Source organism: Puma concolor, chromosome A2 (assembly GCF_028749965.1).
Source record: "Puma concolor isolate L17-30 chromosome A2, mPumCon1.1.hap2, whole genome shotgun sequence".
Lineage (NCBI taxonomy): Eukaryota > Metazoa > Chordata > Mammalia > Carnivora > Felidae > Puma > Puma concolor.
In genome coordinates, this window is record NC_141668.1 from 4,800,109 (window position 1) to 4,818,065 (window position 17,957).

Genomic DNA, 17,957 nt, shown 5'->3' on the forward strand with positions numbered 1-17,957 from the left:
ACGCTGCCAGTGCAGTCGGACACAGGGCTCGAACTCATGAACTGTGAGATCACGACCGGAGCCAAAGTCAAGAGTGGGACACTCAACCGACTGAGCCACCCAGGTGCCCCTGGTAGTTCTTTTTATAGAAAAAAATGCTCTAAATAGAGGGCGAAACCGTATGAGCAAAGACTGTATTGTTTCTTATAAAATCAAGAAACTGGAAACACAGTCAACGTCTAAAAAGAGCCGAACTGCTAAGCAGACAGGAAGTACCCACTGGATAGAGGACCACACGGCCACTGAAACAAGTGATGGCAGCTGTGCGAGAAAATGAGGCAGGGGGTGGGGCACGCAACAGTGAGTGCAAACCATCGAGAAACAGGAATGGAAAGAGCAGATGACACTATGCCCAATGTGAATAATTAAGTTGCTACGACCGGACTGTGAAGAGTCCCAGAGATGTCCTCCCAATGTTCTGCCATACTTGCAGTTCTGGGATGGAAAAACATCACCACCAGAGGCCTGAAGCCCCGGGTCACGGCCTGTAGGGAAAGCGCCACAGGAACTGCTATCACAGCCTCCTGACTTAACGCATCCGCAGACACACAGCACAGGAGGGGGAACGGCACCCCGTGACAGGGCTCTGCCCTGCCTGCTGGCTCCCCGGAGGATGACACGCTCCGCACAGGCAGGACCCGGCCACGGTTCTGAAATCGGCTCAGTTCTCGTTCTGCCACTGTCCTCATGCCTGCGGTCACGTCATACCCAGCATCCACTCTGCCCTCTGCCACGCTGACAGAGCACTGATCAGTCACAGGAGGTGGCAACAGGCCAGAGGAAAAGCATTTCCCGGACTTCACCTTGTGGACAGGGCTCACCAAGTGGGTACATTCCGGCCAATCAGAAGCAAAAGCTGGTGAGCATGGCTTCTAGAAAAGCTCTGTACAAGGTTAGGACTTAAGTAGTAGTCTCCCTCTTGCCCTTATCCCCTCCTCTCCTGGAACACAGACATGATGACTGGAGCGGCAGTAGCCAACTTGTGCTCCTGAGGTATCCTTAGAATGGAAGTCATATGCTAAACATAGTGGAGCCCAGAGGTCCCTAATGACACTAGAGAACCAGCACACCAGCGTTGCCCCCCCCCACTACTTCTATTAAAGAAAGATAAAACCCCTAATTTGTTTAAATGACTGTTTTTTACACTTTTATTATTCACTGCCAAACAATTCACCATCTGTGAAGAATTTACACTAAAATCTATGTATTTCCATTTAAGGGAATGTTTATGGTATAATTAGGCTCTCCCGGCTCTTGAATCTGGTTCAGCATTAAGGGCAACATCCTCAAGGATTCGGAGAAACGTAACATAAATCCGTCCTCCTCCGTCCTTCATTTCTTCTGTGCTTCCTAGCCATAGTTGTTCCTTTGGGAGAGCAATTTATCTTTTTTTCCAACAAGGAACACTTCACGAGTCTGCGTGTCACCCTCACGCGGGGGCCGTGCTGATCTTCTCCGTATCGTTCCGATGTTAGTGTGTGCGTGACAAACACAGATCAACTGAAATACAACCTTCCCGAACCAGTACATATGACAATATCTAAAATGGCAGTATTGAGTTTTTCTTACTTTTTTTAAATACTGAAGCATATGACTGAAACAGCACATAAATGCAAGCAACGTAAACATGCTTATTCATAACAATGCTAAAATATCATCTGGTACGGATTCAGAGATGAATAATTAATCAGTACCACAAAAATCAATCCCTATTTCTGGAAAAAGACAGCAAAATGAACACACGTACCTACATCGCTCCACTCCCACATGCCTCTGTACCTGCAGTAGAGAAACCTCAAAAACACAAATCCTCAAGGCAGGGAGAGCGGGACAGCAGATGACAAGATACCGGAAACTGGAAAGCGCACGGCCAGTGGTAACTATAGCTCGGCGAACCCAAGGAAGCCAACCTGTGCACTGGCCGCCAGCCACCGTACTGGGCAGAGCGGGTCCGAGTCATTCTCAAGAATAGGAAGGAAACTACGGCAGCGAGACAGGACATACTGCGTGTGACGACTAATTCTCAGGGATGCCCAGAGAGCTGGCTGAGCATTATTTCCGGGCGTGTCGCGAGGCTGTTTCTGCAGGAGATTAGCATCCGGTAGACCAAGTAAAGAGATCTGCCCTCACCGACGTGCACGTGCGTGGGAAAGGCAGAGGACGGGCGGCATATCCTCCTCTCTTCCCTGCCCCGCCCCACTCGAGCCGGGGTGTCCGTCATCCCTGCTCCTGGACACCGCAGCTCTCCGCTCTCAGGCCTTTGTGAGCAGCACGTGCTGCTTGCTTGTTCTGGCTTGATTCATGTTCAAAATGTGTGCACATCTCTCCTGAAGTTATAACTCCACTTCCACTCAAGGGCACTGCAACCCTCTAAAACACATGACTCTATTTTGAACCCCGGGCAACTCGGTACTGAACAGAGGACAATTCTCATTTACTGTCTGCTCGGTCCACATGACCAATACGACTTGAGTCTCTGAAACTTCTTGAAAAACAGGAGCTGTCACGAGCCCATTCTCACCCTGTATGTTCAGATGTCTGCTCGCAGCAGAAAGAAAGAACAATTCTGTGAGCTACCAAGGGACCTATAATTTAGACCTCTGAGACTCTCTAACACCAAGAAGCTCTCATGTGATGTAGCAGTTGAGCAAATGTCTTCAATTAACTTCTATGACTTGGCCGTAAATCTCTACACTTGCTTTCCTCCGCTTTAACTATTCCATTAACTGATGATTAAGGGTATAAACCTGAAGGAAACTTACCATTCTCATCACTTTCTCAGTCACCGCCTGCAATGAAGTGACTTACAGAATTCAAAGCACAATGTACATAATATATTTTCCTATCTTTAATAAACTTGATTTAATAAATAATATATTTTCCTATCTTTAATAAACTTTAACATTCATTACAGATACTTGTTTTTGGCAAATGGACTTCAGCTTTTCCATAGTCAAAGCAAACACCTCCGATTCCTTCCTGGCAAGTGGCTTTACCTCACTAGCCTCTAAACATGCCAAAAAAAAATGATTTTAGGGAAAACTTCCTGCAGGCTGCGTCCTGGTGGTAGCGTTTGCTCCACAGGCCTGCTCTGTGTGGAGTGAAAGGGAGGAATCCTGGCGCAGAGAGCTGAGGCAGACAGAAGGAAGCAGCTGGGCACGGTGCCTGGTCCTACAACCCCATCCAACAGGTAGTTATGTGATGTGCTAGAGAAGGAAACACGCCAAATGTGACAGGTGGGAGCCTGTGATTTGTTTTGGCTATAAAGACAAAGCCACTCAGACACACTGTCAGTTTCCTGGCTTCATTTATTTTACATAAACCACTGTAGGTACACAGGATAGAAAATACACAGTGGCCTGTAAAACACATTACCCATACTTGGCAATTCCCAGTTGCAAAGATACAGCCAGAAAAACGATCAGAGCACTTTCAAGGACTTGCCTTAATAGATATCAAATATATAGATTCCACAAACTGCCACAATAGCCTTGCAGTTAACATATTTTAAGTCAGATAATTCTAAAGCACACTCCATATTTAACATTAGAAAGAATTATATAATTGGATCTGGGACCATTTGACAATATCCTTGCATGGAGAAAATCCAAAGCTAAATTATGTACGTTTTAATATGCAGCTTATGTTACATGCAATTGCTCTCTATAAAGCAAGCGTTTTGAACATGTAATTAATTTTAACTTAAAAAGAACATTTCATGGAAGGAAATACATAATGTTGAGTAGAACAACTAGAAAAGATTCCATAACCAAGAGACATTTCTCCTCATTTCTCTGTAATGTTTTATTCTATTTGAACAAGATCAATTAAGTACCATAATCAGGACCCATAACTAACCTCAGTCTTATTTTATAATAAGACTTAAAGCCGGGCAAAATAGTAGCTTCACTGGTTTCCTCTGCTACAAAGCAAAAATCCTAGCCCTCCAGCTCCATCAGGAGGGCATCGCTACCCACACACAGTCCCCCCGCCCCAATCTTCCTCGATGACGGAGTCTGTTTAGGTACTCACCCTCCTGGGGCCAGGCCATCAGACACCGTCCCCTCCCCAGCCCCCAGGAAGAAATCGGATTAGTCTAAACCCATCAATGTAATTTCATTCCCCCTGCTAGTGACCAGGCCAGGCAGGGACAGATGGGACACACAGGCTGGGAACATTCCCGGGAAAGGGACTCTCCATTCTTACAAAGCGTTTCTACCTCTAACAGCGTCTAAAGCACGAGGTGGTGCCATCCTGGGGCCTGTGGGGAACCAAGGCCGCTCTAGTGCCCTCGAGTGGTGAGCCCTGCAACCGCCCAGCTCTGGCCTTGCTGTTCTGACGGCTGACGATCCCCTGTTGACTTCAGACATTTTTGATGAGCCTTCTGTTATGTGCCAAAAAAGCACCGGATTCATACAAATGGCTTTAGCAGGAATTTAAAACTCTCCAGGGAAGAATATCTTGAGTTTACAATCTAAGTAATCTGGGGACACCTGGGTGGCTCAGTCGGTCGAGCGTCCGACTTCGGCTCAGGTCATGATCTCACGGTTCGTGGGTTCAAGACCCGCATCAGGCTCTGTGCTGACAGCTGGGAGCCTGGAGCGTGCTTCGGATTCTGTGTCTCCCTCTCTCTCTGCCCCTCTCCCACTCACACTCTGTCTCTCTTTCTCTCAAAAATAAACAAACATTTAGAAAAAAAATTTTTTTAGTCTAAGTAATCTGGAAAAAGAAAACTCTAAGTAATTCGGGATTTTGAGGATATATTCCTCTCAGGTCTAGTTACTCACCATTAAAAAGTAATGATCCTCAGGTTCAGCTCGAAGGTATTTAAAAATCACTTGTTCCATGAACCTTTCCATTAGATCCCAGTCTTCAATTATTCCATGTCTTATTGGCCACTACAGCAAGAGAAACCAAAATACGTCAGACTTCAGGTCACAACAGTAAGAGTAAGAGTCCAACAACGCCAGCCCAGGACGGACTGGGTTAGAGGGGAAGGCTACCAGCACAGGGACGGACCTCACTCACCAAAGGAAACAGGCACACGGGCAGAAAGATTAAGCCATGCTCCTGTTTCCACTCTGCAGCCCTTACTCCCAGGTACAAGGAAGTGCGTTAACAATGCGTAACAGATGGGGCACCTGAGGGGGCTCAGTCGGTTGAGAGCCCGACTTCGGCTCAGGTCTCACGGTTCATGGGTTCAAGCCCCACATTGGGCTCTGTGCTGACAGCTCAGAGCCTGGAGCCTGCTTCGGATTCTGTGTCTCCCTCGCTCTCTGCCCCTCCCCCACTTGTGCTCTGTCTCTCTCTCTCTCTCTCTCAAAAATAAATAAAATGTAAACAAAAATTTTAAATACCCCCTTCAAAAACAACAAAACTGGGGCACCTAGGTGTCTCAGTCAGTTAAGTGTCTGACTCTTGGTTTCTGATCAGGTCACGATCTCACATTTTGTGAGTTCAAGCCCCACACCAGGCTCCGTCAGCACAGAGCCTGCTTGGAATTCTCTCCCTCACTCTCTGTCCCTCCCCAACACTTGCGCGCGTGCATGTGCACACACATGAGTACTCTCTCAAAAATAAACTTTAAAACAAATTTTTTTTAAATAAAGTTAAGAAAGAAACTTTTTAAACATAAAAATAAAAATACATCCCTTAACTCCTAAGTACAGTTTCTAGACCATCTGCCATTCTGCACTCTCCCTTCTACTGTTCTGTTCTCGGCTCCACACTAAAGCAGCAAATCCCTAAGGGGAGCTCACCTTTGTGGCATACGTGGGCTTATCTATGGCCTCGTCCCCTATGAAAAAGTCCAGGTCATCGACTCCTCTCAACACCCTCCTCTGGGCTTGGTCAACTACCTTTGCCGACTCCCTGATGGCAATACCTTTAAAAAAAAAAAAAAAAAAAAAAAAAGCACAAAGATTTCCATCACTATTCATATTTATTTGAATGATCAAGAAAGGATCATATAATCCCCATGTATGTACAAGTATTTTCAATGTCAGGGTTTTATATGGGGTGGGGTGTTCATAGAAAAGACACTATCAACGAGTACATAAAATACAGAAACAGCTTTTATGTTGCAGTATTATTTTCAGAATAGTACAAAGGAACTTAGCTGATCTGCTTTCAATGCTGACAGAAGCTATATCACTGTATTTCTCAATTTCATCTGGAAAAATCCCACAAGACAACAAATGAAACGCCCTTGGGGTATGTATCAATAGGTTCCAAATTTGAAAATACGATATAGGAGACAAATTAAACATATAATACAAAAAAGAAGAGTAAACTGAAAAATAACACCTATACACTCTCCAGTCCTTTTTTAAATAAAACTCTGCATCAGATAGATTTAAAATATATTCTTTTAATCTTGTTATAGGAAAAAAACTGACTTCACTCAAAGAAACAACTAGGAGGCTGATGGCTAATATCCATCACAAAAATGAAAAGTATAATAATCAAACAACTGTATTATGTAAAAATGCCAATGGCTTTCTGATACATCATTTTAATAAGGGGTTAACCATGACGTTTGAGAATATACTTAGTAAAAATCACATAAAACTTCACTACAGAATTTAATATTTAATGAAATGTGGAAGCTTCACAAAGATAAAATTTTCCATTTACACTCCTAACCCTTGGTCATACTCCGAGCTCCCATAAACTCACCTTCAACAAATTTATCCCAAAACAAATTAGCAGACACATGAACGTATTTTTTAGAGCAGATCATCTGAAACCCCCAAATCATTACGAATGAAGGGTCGCAACAGTCACACGGGTGAATGTGAACCCTGTTTGTGAGAAAGGTGTCTTGCAGCGACAGGGGCAAGAGGTAAAAAGGAGGAGTCCGGAGTAGAAGTCACTCAGTCCACCTCTTCTCACTCCATCCAGCTCACTGCCACACTTAGACTCAAAGCCTTCCAGTTACAAAAGGTGGCACAAATCTAGGGGACGGGATTTCTGCAGAATTCAAGGAGCAGGTATGGCGTGGAAATGCTGGAGACAAAGCCCAGCAAGCAGTCAGAGGTGGTGAGCATGTCCAGAGCCCTGAAGCTGGTCACAGGGCAGAAAAGTCTGCTGGGCCCTAAACAACTGAAGCAATCTACAGAAACAAAACCACCTCTAAAAACTGAGCAGGCCACTCAATGGCACACTGACAAGCATCACACAGGATCATCTGACGCACACGTCATGCACGCAGAGGGCCCCTGGCAGCACGGCTCGCAGCAGACCGCAAGGTCCTCGCACAGGGTGCCAGTGTGAGTGACAGATTCTATCCTCTGGGCAAGATCAAACTTAATTATGCATGAATTTATAATTAAACTGCCAAGTCAAAATAAAAGATTGTGAAGACACAGGGCAAAAATATTCTACGATTCATTCCATCATTCAACTTTGCCAAGAATTTGGGGGCAACATATTAACCAGAAGAAAAATCATCACCCTGGGGTGCCTAGGTGTCTTGGTCAGTTAAGCATCCAACTTTGGCTCAGGTCATGATTGCACGGTTTGTGTGCTCGAGTCCCTGCATCAGGCTCTGCACTGTTAGTACAGAGCCTGTGTGGAATCTCTGTCTCTGTCTCTCTGCTCCCCCCCACTCACTTGCATGCATGCACTCTCTCAAAACAAATAAACTTAATTCAAAAAAAAAAAAAAAAAGAAAGAAAGAAAAGAAAAATCACCACCTTGAAGAAAAAATACTAAACTTAGTGAGGTGACACTACCACACTCAGAAACACAAATGAAAACCAAGTTAATCCTATCCCTCCCAAAAAGGTAATCAAAGTACTCTGGCCCCAAATCATGGTAGATGTATGTTTTAGTGGCCATGAAAAATAAGAAAAACACAAAACAAAACAAAAAACAAAACAAAGTATACTTCTTTTAACTATTACTACCTATTATACATGAAGCAACTGAATCCACGAAACAGAGTAAAGGCACATAGAGCTTATCTTCAAACTCTTTTGCGTAAGCCTACGAAAAGCAAGAAGTGGTCCACACGGTCCTTATGAAGATGATGGAGAAATGCGCCTAAGAGAGCAACTATCAAAGACCATCTATGAGCTTTCACAGACTACAGGACTCCTCACAGAGAAAGGGTCCGTGCCACCCCAGCAGCGATCTCCAACCCACCGCCACATACAGTAACAGGTGTCAACACAGGTGACACTGAGATGGGAAGGACAAAGAATAGAACAGATAATGGAGTCAGCGGCAAAACATTCCAACTGGTTACACACAGGTGGCATCTCCACGCGATGGAATATCAGGAGGCCACGAGAAAGAAGCCAGCGGGTGTTCATATACCAATCTAGAAGGATGACTAAGGTGTAGCGCCTTGACAAAAACACAAGGTGCGGAGCAGTGTACGTGAGATGCCACCACTGTGTGAAAACAGATGCCTGTGTGTATCTGCTGGGATTTGCGGAGCATCTCAGGAAGGAAACACAAGGAACCAGGGAGAGGGGAAGTGGGTGGGAAAGAGTTAATTTTCACTGCGTCCTATTATACCATTTAACTTCTATGGCAGACGAATATATTTTCTACTCAGAGTTAATTAAATTTGGGCTTCCGCTTCTGCAAGGACAGAGTTAACCTAGTTTTCCTGCTGCTCTAAGTACAGCCACAACCCGGGGACTTTCTAGAAGAAAGAAACACAGAGGCCAGAAGGTAAAGAGCGGACAGACTGGCTGGGGACCACAGGACTCCGGGAACAACACAGCCGTGAGTCTCCTGGGTCTTCTTTCTGTCTCCTGTAGCCCATACTGGTTACCCTAGAAACACCGATGAGCTCAAAACAAAAAGGGTGTACCCCCAAAAGCCTGCTACCTGCAACCAAAGAAGATAAAGGGGGCAGTCTAAACAATACCTGCTTAACTCCAGTCAAACACCTCAGGAAAACCACCCCTCCTCCTCAGTGCGAAAGCTGAACGTCCACCCCACCCAGCGGGATCAATCTGTCCCCTCTGCTCTCACACTGGGCTTTCGTCACAGGAGGCCGAGTAGCAAGTCAGGACTGCCACCATCACCAGCAGTAACAAGGCACCCCTGTCCCTCCCGGCCAGAAGGCTACTTGCTTAGGCCTAATGCGGAGGCTGAACTCCCACCCACAACGAGCAGTAACATGGAGCCTTCCCCCACCCAGTGTCAACAAAGGCCAAGAGGAGACCTTGAACTTCAACCCCAAACTGGCATTAACAAGGGGCATCCCCCTTTCCTTACTGGAGCTGTATCAGAAATAACCTGCTGAAACATCAGATTTAAACAAGATCCAGAATCTAAGACTATCTAAAATGTCCAGGTTTAGGGGCGCCTGGGTGACTCAGTTGGTTAAGCTTCCGACTTCAGCTCAGGTCATGATCTCACGGTTCATATGGTTCATGAGTTCGAGCCCCACGTCGGGCTCTGTGCTGACAGCTCAAAGCATGGAGACTGCTTCGGATTCTGTGTCTCCTTCTAATCTCTCTGCCCCTCCCCCCACCAAAAAAATAAACATTTTTTAAAAAATTTTTTAAATTTCCAGGTTTCAATAAAAACAATCCCTCACCACAGCAAGAACCAGAAATATCTCAACCGAAATGAGAAAAGACAATCAACAGATGCGCACCCCAAGACGACACAGATAACAGAATTATTAAGCAAGATTTTAGGAGCAATCATACGATGCGTCAATCTACAAACACACTTGAAACAATGGAAAATACAAGAAAGTCTCAGCAAAGAAGCACAAAGTGAAAGCAAGGATAGAAGACAGAGACAAAACTGCATGGAAATTTTGGAACTAAAAATATACAATACCTGAAATAAAAATCTCGGTGGATTAGTTCAACAGCAGGAAAGGACAGAGAAAAGAATCACTGATCTTGAAGATATAACAATAGAAGTTACCCAGCCTGAACAACAAAGAAAACAGATTGAAAAGCAAATGAACTGGGCCTCAGGGACATGTAGGATATATAATAAAAGCGCTAACATTCATGCATTCCAAGTCCCAGAAGGAGAGGAAAAAGGAAAAAGTATTCAAAGAAATAATGGCTAAAAATCTGCCAAATTTGACTAAAAAAGAAATAAGCCTACAGATTCAACACTGAACAAACCCCAAACAGGATAAACCCAAAGAAATCCATGCCAAGATACATTACAGCCAAACTTCTAAAAACTGAAGACCAGAGAAAAAATTCTAAAAGCCTCCAACAAATTTCTCATCAGAAATCAGGGCACCCAGAAAGAAATGGTACATTTTTCAAGTGTTGAGAACTGTCCACTCGGAATTCTAAATTCAGCCCAAATATCCCCAAAAATGCAGAGCAAATCAAGACATTCGTAAACAAAAGCTAACAGAATTTGTCATCAGCATACCAACTCTTAAAAAATGGCTCGGAAAGTTTTCTAAATGGAGAGGAAATTATAAAAGTAGGAACCTTGGGAGGCGCCTGGGTGGCTCAGCCAGTTAAGCCTCTGACTTCGGCTCAGGTCATGATCTTGCCGTTCCCAAGTTCGAGTCCCGCATCGGGCTCTGTGCTGACAGCTCAGAGCCTGGAGCCTGTTTCAGATTCTGTCTCCCTCTCTCTCTCTCTGCCTCTCCCCCACCTGTGCTCTGTCTCTCCCTCTCTCAAAAATAAAAAAACATTAAAAAAACTAAAGACAAAAAAGAAGAAGGAATCTTGGAACATCAGGAGGGAAGAAACACAGCAAGAGCAAAAATAAGCATAATTACTTTCCTTCTCCTCTTGAGTTTTCTAAATTATGTTTGGCAGTTATAGCAAAAATTGTAACACTGATATCCTTCTCAATGTACATAGAAATATTCAAGACAATTGTATCAGAAATGTGGAGCCTTTCACTCAGACTGGTAAGGTGTTAACACAGGAGACTAAGAAAAGTTATGTACAGGAAATGTAATAGACCAACCACTGAGATGCTACATAAAGATATGCACTTGGGGCACCTGGATGGCTCAGTCGGTTGAGTGTCTGACTTCGGCTCAGGTCATGATCTCACAGTCCGTGAGTTCAAGCCCCGCGTCAGGCCCTGTGCTGACAGCTTGGAGCCTGGGGCCTGCTTCGGATACTGTGTGTCCCTCTCTCTCTGCCCCTCCCCTGCTTGTGCTCTGTCTCTCTCACTCACAAAAATGAATAAATGTTAAAAAATAAAAAATAAAAAGAGATGCACTCAAAAACACAATATATAAATCAAAATAAAATCCTAAAAAAATGCTCAAATAATCCCCAGGAACTCAGGTAAAACAAAACAAAGGAATAAAAAAAAGAACAAGCAGAAAAAGCACTAATCAATAATTACAATAAATTATGTGATCTAAATACATTAATGAAAAGACAGAGATTGGCAGAGTGGATTAAAAGAACCTGACTCTTCACAGGGCACCTGGGTGGCTCCGTCCATCAAGCGTCTGACTTCGGCTCAGGTCATGATCTCAGAGCTTGTGAGTTTGAGCCCCACATCGGGCTCTGTGCTGACAGATCAGAGCTTACAGTCTGCTTCAGATTCTGTGTCTCCCTCTCTCTCTGCCCTTCCCCTGCTTGCACTGTCTCTCTCCCTCTCTCAAAAGTGAATAAAAACGTTAAAAAAAAAAAAAAAGAAAAAGAAAAAGAACCTGATTCTTCAAATATAAGGATATATGTAGGTTGAAAGTAAAAAGATGGAAAAAGATATCCACACAAATGTTAATCAAAGAAAGCATGATTGGGGCGCCTGGGTGGCGCAGTCGGTTAAGCGTCCGACTTCAGCCAGGTCACGATCTCGCGGTCTGTGAGTTCGAGCCCCGCGTCAGGCTCTGGGCTGATGGCTCAGAGCCTGGAGCCTGTTTCCGATTCTGTGTCTCCCTCTCTCTCTGCCCCTCCCCCGTTCATGCTCTGTCTCTCTCTGTCCCAAAAATAAATAAACGTTGAAAAAAAAATTTAAAAAAAAAAAAAAAAAGAAAGCATGATTGGCTATATTGCCATCAGAAAAAGTAAATTTTATAACAAAGAAAGAAAAAATTGAAAAGAACATTAAAAAAGATAAAGGGTCAGTCCATCAAGAAGACACCGCAATCCTAAATGTGCACATAACAAAAAATGGAAGTGCAAAGTCTGGAGACAAAAACTGATGAGAAAAACAGACGAACCCACAATTAGAGCTGCAGACCTCAATGCCTCTCTCAACAACTGATAGAAGGACAAAAGAGCTCAACAATACCATCAACCTACGGGAGCCAACCAACATATACAGAATACCCAAAGAGAACAGAGTATATACTGTTTACAAGTGCCCGTGGAACCAAAATAAACCTTATACGGGGCCATAAAAGAAACCTTAATAATTTTATAATCACTGTAAAACCATACAGTCGGTTGGTTGTACGGGCTGGCTCAGTCAGTGGCTCAGTCGGTTAAGTGTCCGACTCTTCATTTCTGCTCAGGTCATGATCACACAGTCATTGAGATCGAGCCCCACATCGGGGTCCACACTGAGCAAGGAGCCTGCTTGGGATTCTCTCTCTCTCTCTCTCTCTCTCTCTCTCTCTCTCTCTCTCTCTCTGCCGCTCACCCACTTGTACACATGCACCCTCTCACTCTCTCAAAATAAACTGTAAAGAATAAATAATTTTATAAGAGTTAAACTCATACAGAGTATGCTTTTTGACTACAATAGAATAAACCCAAAAATCAATGACAGAAAGGTTACCAGGAAAATCCCACAAACATCTGGAAGTTGAACAATGCAGTTCTAAATGTGTCAAAGAGGAAATCTCAGGGAAGTTTTTAAAATACATGAATGGAATGGAAACAAAAATACAAAATATCAAAATGTGTTGGACACTGCAAAAGCAGTGATAACTGGGAAAATTTTAACACTAAAAGTTTACATTAGAAAACAGAAAAACTCTCTGGGATGCCTTGGGTGGCTCAGTCGGTTCAGCCTCCCTCTCTCTCTGCCCCTCCCCCATTCACACTCCATGTCTGTCTGTCTGTCTGTCTCTCTCTCCCAAAAATAAACATTAGAAAAAAATTTTTAATTAAAAAAAAGAGAGAGTCTCAAATCAATAATCTATGTTCCCACCTTAAGAACCTAGAAAAAGAAGAGCAAAACAAAACCCAAAGCAAGAAAGAAGGATGAGAGCAGAAATCAATGAAATTTAAAACAGAAAAACAGAGAAAACCAATGAATCTAAAAGCTGGTGTAACAAAAGTTAAACCTTTTGCTCTGCAGAAGACCCCATGAAGAAGATGGAAAGAGAAGCTCACAATGGGATAAATTGTTTGCAAACCATATATTTGACAAAGGACTCGTTACTTAGTATATATAAAGAACTCTCAAAACCTCACAGTAAAAATGTAACAATTAGAAAATGAGCAAAATACATAAAGAGACATTTAACAGAAGAGGATTCTCAGATGGAAAATAAGCACATGAAAAGATGTTCAACACCACTGGCCATTACAGAAATGAAGATTCAGACCATGATGAGATACAACTACACACTTATGAGAAGAGCTAAAATAAAAAAACTGTGACAACACCAAATGCTGGCAAGGATGCAGTGACACCGGCTCTCTCATACACAGCTGGTAGAAATGTAAAATGGTACAGCCACTATGGGAAATACTTTGGCAATTTCTTAATAATACTAAACATAAACTTGCCATACAATACAGCAATTGCACTACACAGTATTTATCTAGAGAAATGAAAAATTATGTCCGCACAACAACCTGTACACAATTTTCATAGCAGCTCTATTTATAATAGCTACAAAGCGGAAATAATCAAGAAGTCCTTCAGTACATGAATGTTTAAACAAACCGGTACATGCATACATTGAAATACGACTCAAATAAAAAAAGAAACTATCGGGGCGCCTGGGTGGCGCAGTCGGTTAAGCGTCCGACTTCAGCCAGGTCACGATCTCGCGGTCCGCGAGTTCGAGCCCCGCATCAGGCTCTGGGCTGATGGCTCGGAGCCTGGAGCCTGTTTCCGATTCTGTGTCTCCCTCTCTCTCTGCCCCTCCCCCGTTCATGCTCTGTCTCTCTCTGTCCCAAAAATAAAAAAACGTTGAAAAAAAAAAATTTTTTTTTAAAATAAAAAAAGAAACTATCGGGGCGCCTGGGTGGCTCGGTCGGTTAAGCATCCGACTTCAGCTCAGGTCACAATCTCACGGTCCGTGAGTTCGAGCCCCACGTCGGGCTCTGGGCTGATGGCCCAGAGCCTGGAGCCTGCTTCCGATTCCGTGTCTCCCTCTCTCTCTGCTCCTCCCCTGTTCATGCTCTGTCTCTGTCTCAAAAATAAATAAACGTTAAAAAAAAAAAAAAAAAGAAACTATCTGTCAATACTACATACAACAACTCAGATGGATCTGAAGGGCATTATGCCAAGTGAAAAAGCCAATCACAAAGGACATAGCCTGGATGGTTCCAGTTATAAAACATTCTCAAAAAAAAACCCAAAAAATAATGGAGATAGAAACAGATTAGTAGTTGCCAAAGGTTAGGAATGGTGGGGAGGAGAGTCAAGTGTAGTTATAAAGAAACAGCTCAGGAGAGACTGTTGTGGTGATATGATGGTTCCACATCTTGACTGTAGTGGTAATCACAGGAATCTACACATGGAATAAAAGGACACAGAACTACACACACACACACACACACACTGCACCAATTTCCATTTCCTGGCTTTAATGCTATAGTATAACCATGTAAGATGTAGCCCTGGATGAAACAGGGAGAAGGGTACACAGGTCTCTCCAAGCTCTCTCTTACACTGCCTATGAATCTACAATTATCTCAAAATAACATATTTGAAGACAAATATAGTTTGTAAATTATTTAAACAAATTAAAAAATAAAACCCCTCAGTTAGCTTAATGACGAACCAAAACTCATAAGATTAAATTTAGTAAAGAAAAATGTAAAAGTTCTGCAGATTAAAAAAACTGTACGAGTATAGAATGTGGGTAACCAGAAGAAACAGATTATTTTCCAAATGTTAAAAGGTCATCTGAGGGTAATCTAGGGAAGATTATCAGAAAGGTGCTCAAAACTTACATATAAATTCTAGATCTTAGGAACATTTACTACAGTAATTACCAGACAACAGTAATTTCTTAATTAATACATCCAGTATATTTCCCAAAAGAATGTCATATATTTGATGAAACCTTCAAGAAATAATAATTCCTATCTTACTTACTGTTCTAAAGAACAGAAAAGAAAGCTGAAAAACTCATCTCCAAAAGCCAGTCTAATTTTGATATTCAAACCAGACAAAAATGTACACGAAAGATAAATTATAGAGTAATCGCACTTTTAAACACTGATGCAAAAACCCAAATAAATATTTGCAAATACAATTCAACATGTAGTTGGTATTTCATAACCAAGGAGGGTTTATCTCAAGAATGAAATAAATGACTGTTTAATACTTGAAAATATATTAATGTAATTCATCGTATTATAGGACCTTAACTGTCCAAAACCATATGATCAGCTCTCAGTAAACTAGAAATAGAAAGGGCACTGTATTAACCTGAAAAAAGCATTTCCACAAAAACCAAGACCAATGACTAGTGGCACACTAAAATCACTGTCTTTAAAATCAGACTAACAAAAGCACCCACTACCTCCAGCTCTAGTCACTCCGGCAGGAGAAGTTCTAGCCGGTACAAAAGACCAAAAAAAATATATATATAATATTGAGATTGAAAGGGACAACCATTACTTGCAGTTAATAGTCTGAATAGAAAACTTACAAGAATCTGCAAGCTAATAGAACAAATAAGAGAAGCAAGTAAGGTTGCTGGATTAAAAAACAAAAAACTCAATAGCATTTCTACATGCTAGCAATTACTAGTTAGAAAATGTAATTTCAGAAAATTCACAAAAGCAACAAACACATAAGGGTACCTACAGTTAAATCTAGTAAAAGGTGTATGAGCTTTATGAAGTCTATTACAAAAACATTACTGAAAAACACAAAAGCCATTAATAAAGATCATATATACCATATTCATGGATAGAAAAACTCAATTCATAAAGATGTCAAATTCTTCCCCAATTAATCTATAAACTGAACGTGTCTCTAATCAAAACCCCATTACAATTTTTCACAGACCTTAACTAATTTTAAAATCTGTAGCAAAGGGGCACCTGGGTGGCTCCGTCAGTTAAGCGTCCTACTCTTGATTTCAGCTCAGGTCACAATCTCTCTCTCTCTCTCTCAAAATAAATAAATAAACATTTTTTTAATAAAATAAAATAAAATCTGTAATAAAAAGTAAGGCCTAAGAATAGCTGAGGTTATTCTGAGAAAAAAGGGAAGAGGAACCACACCTACCAGATATCAAGACACTGGCTGAAGTAATAACATTTAAGACAGCATGAATTTGGAGTGAAGATAAACAAATGCATAAATGAAACCAAATAAAAACACCAGAAATATTCCCAAGCATATATGGTACCTCAATATGATTTAAAAGGCATAACAAATTGGAATGTACTCTTCAATAAATGGTGCTGGGACAAGTGTCCTTCCACTCAGAAAATAAGTAAAATAACTATCTCACACCATATTCAAAAAGTAAACTCAAAATTGTCACAGAAGAAAATGCAGAAAGTCCTTATGACTTTGGAGTAGAAATGCATTTTTCAAGATAGAAACAAATTATAAATGGAAAATGCATACTGAATATTTTAACTATATCAAAATTTTACGTGTCTAGATTTAAAAAATCATTTAAAAAGATGCCATAAAATAGAAGACAATATTTGCAACATATTAATATTCAGAGTATACAAAGACAACTCCATAAAACTCCGTAAAAAAGATTTAAAAAAATATGCAATAGAAAAAATGGGCAAAGATACGAACAGGCAATGAAAGGTGCCCAACCTTACTAGTCATCAGAGAAATGCAAATTTATAAAATGATGCATCGTTTCACATTCGTCAGACTGGCGAAAATTTAAGTCTACCGACATCAACTTTTGTCAAGGCTGTGTGGAAACAAAAACCCTTTACCAGCACCTACGGGAGCTTAACTCAGCACAAGCACTCAGAAGAGCAGCCTGACAACAGCTGAGAAGCTGAAGAGGTGCACACCTGCACGATGAAACAACCCCATTTCTCCTCATTTTCTCTTGGGAAACTAGCGCGTGTGCGTAAGGAGAGGTTTACTGCACCATTTTGTACAACAGAGAAAACTGGAAAATGCCCAAATGAAAAAAAAATTGAGATTCAAATGCTAGAACTCTGATCAAGAACTGTATGTATCAACATTGCTAAATCTTAAAAACCTATTTCCGGGGGGGGGGGGGGGGGCGGGTTCTTTATAAAAGGACAATGCTGAAAGTGATTTACAGTATGGTATCATTTAGAAAGGTCTAAACCGGCAGAACAAGGCCACATACAGTTAAGGAACCCTGTTCCCATAAGGTCAGGAGAGAACACACTGGCCACAGGAAGTTCCCAGCAGAGGAGGGAGAGCAAGAGAGGGGAATGGGCTGGAGGAAAAGGGAGGACCTTGCCCACTCTGATGCACGGGTTTACAGATTTACAGGATGACATCATGTCAGCGTGTGTTCATTCTGAGTGGTGGGTGGGTACACAGGTCTGTGCTACATTATCTTCTGCAACCGTTTTTAGCTGAAATAAAAATTTTTTAAAAACTCTATGCAATAGGGGCGCCTGGGTGGCTCAGTCGGTTACGCGTCCATCCGACTCTTGATTTCGGCTCAGGTCATTCTCTCACGGTTCGTGAGTTCGAGGCCCACATCCAACTCTGCGCTCACAACACGGAGCCTGCTGGGGATTCTCTCTCTCTCCCTCTCTCTCTCTGCCCCTCCCCAGCTCACTCTCTCTGTCTCTCTCTCTCTCTCAAAAATAAATAAACCTCCAAAAACTTTCTTG

General features: G+C 42.2%; 1 protein-coding gene and 1 non-coding gene across 8 annotated transcripts in view; both read right to left on the reverse strand.

Moving 5' to 3' along the window:
• ACTR3B (actin related protein 3B) overlaps positions 1-17,957 on the reverse strand; it is a 90,868-nt gene that overhangs the window by 49,769 nt on the left and 23,142 nt on the right. For all 7 annotated transcript variants that reach the window (XM_086685619.1, XM_086685642.1, XM_086685612.1 and 4 more), the window contains 2 exons: positions 5,799-5,923; positions 4,827-4,937 (listed from right to left, as the gene is read on the reverse strand). In XM_086685619.1, the coding sequence (XP_086541745.1) occupies positions 4,827-4,898 (72 nt within the window). In that variant the 5' untranslated portion in view covers positions 4,899-4,937; positions 5,799-5,923. The remainder of the gene's footprint in view (positions 1-4,826; positions 4,938-5,798; positions 5,924-17,957) is intronic.
• LOC112867078 (U6 spliceosomal RNA) lies at positions 1,432-1,534 on the reverse strand. Its single transcript, XR_003224148.1, has one exon. It is a non-coding gene; the product is annotated as a U6 spliceosomal RNA (small nuclear RNA).